At 60.6% G+C, this 3,978-nt stretch overlaps 1 protein-coding gene across 2 annotated transcripts in view; it reads left to right on the forward strand.

The window, feature by feature from the left end:
- TMEM104 (transmembrane protein 104) overlaps positions 1-3,978 on the forward strand; it is a 55,670-nt gene that overhangs the window by 38,009 nt on the left and 13,683 nt on the right. For both annotated transcript variants that reach the window (XM_010856131.1, XM_010856132.1), the window contains exon 9: positions 2,712-2,805. In XM_010856131.1, the coding sequence (XP_010854433.1) occupies positions 2,712-2,805 (94 nt within the window). The remainder of the gene's footprint in view (positions 1-2,711; positions 2,806-3,978) is intronic.

Genomic DNA, 3,978 nt, shown 5'->3' on the forward strand with positions numbered 1-3,978 from the left:
CTGAACCAATTTGCAGAGAACACCTGTTCCTGAATTAGCCCCAGCTTGCGCCGTGTCTCGGTCTGGGCTCCCAGTGCTGCGTGAGCTCCGCCCTGCGTGGGGGCTGCTGTTTGCCCATTGGCCCTACGTCTTCCCTGACCCTGCGGTTGGTCTATGGTCCCGACCTGGGGGGATAAAGAAAGCACATTCCAGCTGCTGTCCAGCCACAGATGTCACAGCTGTTGACCCCATCTCCCCAAAGAGCCCTTCACCACCTGCCCCCAGCCTGGGGACAGACCTGTTGTCACGCACGTGGATCCCAGAGAGCCCGGCAGGGCTGGACCCCCGTTCCCAGCCTGACTCATGCTTCCTGGCACTCGGTGGGCACCTCGCGTACACTTCCAGACTCTGCCCTGGGAGGTGTGTCTGTGTGCTCCGTCCCTTTGAACGAAGGGTCTCTCGGCAGAGTCCCGTCTACAGGGGGGTATGCAATGGGGCCACGTGTGTAAAAGGATATTGACGTATTTCCTGAGGAGGAGGATGAAGACAGGGTCCCTCCTGGAGAGGAGACCTAGGGCGGCCCACAGCAGCAGAATTCCCTGCCTGCCTGCAGGGCGGGTTCTGTGATCTCCTTGTTTTTACATAGTAGAACCTTCTAAAACCCAGTCTTTAGGCCTCCAAGATGAGCTCTGACCCCCACCATAAGCCACCCACCACGAATATGTCCGGCACCCACAGCTGGAGGTATCGTAGGTCAGAAGTGAAACACCCCAGCTCCTGGCCCGGGCACACCACAGTCTAGTTTCAAGCAGCCCAGGGTCATTGGAGAACGTTTATGGCAGGTGGCTTGGTCCATGTTTTTCCACGTGATTGTCCCACCCCCATCCTTCAAAAGAGAAATTCATCAGTGGAAAGTTTCCCTGAGGTGGTAATTTTCCTAAATGACTTGCTGATGGCACTGCAGACAGACTGGCTCAGCTGGCCGGGAGCTGGTGATCCCACACCTCGCGTGTCCCCAGGCCATGCCTGCCATGCAGGAGACCAGAGTTCGATTCCTGGCTTGGGAAAATCCCCTGGAGGAGGGCATGGCAACCCATATCCTTACTTGGAGAATCCCATGGACAGAGGAGCCTGGCAGGCTATAGTCCATGAGGTGGCAAAGAATCGGACACGACTGGGTGACTGTCACCTCCCTGTGTCCCCAGGCCACAGGGGGACCAGCAAGGACTGCTCGGGAGCCCTTGTCCTCTGCCTCCCCCATCACCCCGCCTGCTGAAACCACTGCTTCTTCCAGAGCGGAAGCAGGGCTGGTTGTCGGCCCCCCGGAAGGAAGCTCCTTCCAGAAGTCTCCCAGCCCCGGGGGACTGCCAGGAGGCCGTACCCACCCCAGCTAATTAGAGCCCTTGTTTAAGCGGCGCTTCAGTCTTTCCTGTCATTCTCACAGTGATAATGGACTTGGATGAGCGGTCACAGCCTCTCCCACATCCTGCTCCCCTTCCAGGCGGGGCGGAGTCGGGGTCGGGGAACGGGCTCACCCCCACCCCCGTCGGGGGAGCCAGGGACTGGCCACCAGGCCAAGCAGCTAGGATGTGTTCACCGGGATCCCAGGGCCAGCCCCGACTCCCCCAGAGCGAACCCTGCTCCCCACTTCTGGGCTTGGCACCATCCGCTGCATCTCTGGCAAGCGTCATTAGCATTAACGTGATAAAACGGCTCACTGTAAATGTTAATAAGGTCTGCCGCTTCGCCACTTCTGAGTGGCAGACTGGAAATGGTGCCATCCTGTAACTCCACCCAGCAGCTTCTAATCGCTCCGCTCTCGGAGCAGCCGGCTTGGCATGGAGAGCCTCAGCTTCCCTCCGTCCCCAGCCCCAGTCTCCATGGGGCCACGTTTATCCACCTCCCTGTTCTCTTTTGTAGAGGGGGTTCAGTTTCCGCAGATCCCAGTTCTCTAAGGCCGGGTGTGAATTCTCTTCTGTTTTCCCCCTAAGGAAGCACTCGCTCTCCCTGTTCCCCAGAGAGGAAGGGCAGAGGGGGGGCCAGTGCTGGCACCCCCATGGCTCCCACCCCCAACACCTGTCCACTCAGGGCTTCCTGCTCTTCCTGGTCCAGGATGTTTCTCTGTGGCTCTGCCCTGGGAGACACTGGCTCCGATTCTCCAGGCTTCACCTTCTCTCAGAATTCAAGAGGTTGCTGATTACCAACATCCTGATTAATCCTGTCCTCTGAACCATTCAGGATGGTGTCCTTCCCACTGCGCCGGGTCATCGGGGCCCCTGCGTCCCCACCCCACCATCCTTTCTTCCCAGTAAACCGTGAGAACCCAGGATGTACCTGGGGTTTGTTTCGGAGCCTCACCTTCCTAACCAGTGCTCATGCCGGCCTGCTGCCGGGCCCGTGACCCCCTCGGTCAGCACTTACTGAGAAGAGAAGCAAGCAGGGCCATGTCCCCAAGAGATAACCTGCGATTTGCCTAGAAAGTCGCCTCAGGACCACAAGTGTGAGGCACAGCAGACACGCACGGGTCTCAGTTTCTCTTGCAGCCCTGGTCCCAGGAACTCGCCAGGCGGTGCTGCCTGACCCCAGGGAGCCTCTACCGCTCCCGGCGCACACCTGGGTTAGGAGCAGCCCTGGGGATGGCTGGAGGCTGCGTGAACAGTGTGCCGTCCCCACACGCACGGGGTGCCACGCGCCTGGCCTCTGCACCTCCTCACTCTCGTTTTTGTCACCAGGCCGTCTTCACGCTCCTCCTCGGACCCTTCACCTTCTTTGACGTCCAGAAGACCAAGTACCTGCAGATCCTCACGTCCCTGATGAGATGGATCGGTGAGTCTGACAAGCATCTCGAGGTCTGCCTCGCGCCCCTCATTCCCAGTCTTCCTGAGACGGCCACGCGGGCTCGCAGCCAGCGCTGGGAGGTGGAGGGGGCTCCCGTGGACTCCGGAGAGCAGGGAGGAGGCAAGCACTCTGTGCCTTTTTACTGGTGGGCAAATTTTGTCCCAAAAAAAGACAAGTCATTTCGAGGTAATGTGGGCAAAAGCGGGGCTCAGCCCAGGACCACTTGTTCCGATTGTACTGGGTCCCCACCACCCAGAGGAGTGCTCCAGGGCTCCTAGAGGCCTGGATGGGGCTGGGCCCCTTCAGGGCAGGAGAGCAGCTGCTCTTTGTTCTCACAGACATGCCACGCGACACAACCTTAAAACTCAGCGGGCCATGGTGGCCACCTCTTGAGCCCCGGCCACTAGAGCATAAAAAAACACCATAGTACCTTCCAACTGACGCTGCAAAGAGCAAGACCCCCACTGTCCTTGGGGGAGCTCGGGGGTCTCCCCAACACCAGGTCGGCAGCTGGGAGTTCATTCACTTCCGACACCGTCCTGCCAGCCACCCGGAAGGGCCGGGACCCACTTGGGCCCACGACCGGAGGGCGTGCAGTCACCGTCACCCCCGTCCCCGGCAGGTGCTCTGGGATCAGTTGCACACTGGTTTTGGTCTCAAAGATGCTGTTGCTGTTCTGGTTGATGGGCCTGGCAGAGGGGTCTCCCCAGCACCCCAGGATCCCCGGGGGGCACGTGTAGTGTGAGGTCCTGTCTGTGTGTGGTGAGCGGTGCCTGTGTCAGAGGAGAGAGGTTGTAGGAGGGAGAGAGGAGGCTGACGGTAAATAAAGGGTGGGTGTCTGGCATGGACACCAGGCGGCCCCAAGCTCGGGTCAGACCCGCCTCCACCCACAGAGGCTGCGCTGAGCTCCCAGCGCTAGCTGGGCCCCGGGGTGCCTGGGCATCTCCCGCAGCCCCTGCCCCTCCCAGTCCTGCTCTTGGGGTCCTCGCCTTCCTCCAGGACGGGGCTCACGGAGTGGAGCCCACGGCTCAGCTGCTTTAGAAAACGGGCTGCTCTTTTCCCCAGCGTGGGCCTCCGCGGCCCGCTGTGACCCCGCTCTGTTTCTCCTCCTCCCGGCCGGAGCCTCTCCCTTTAGGGCAGCGAGGGGACCGCAGGGGGCCT

Source organism: Bison bison, unplaced genomic scaffold, assembly GCF_000754665.1.
Source record: "Bison bison bison isolate TAMUID 2011002044 unplaced genomic scaffold, Bison_UMD1.0 scf7180017864371, whole genome shotgun sequence".
Classification (NCBI taxonomy): Eukaryota; Metazoa; Chordata; class Mammalia; order Artiodactyla; family Bovidae; genus Bison; species Bison bison.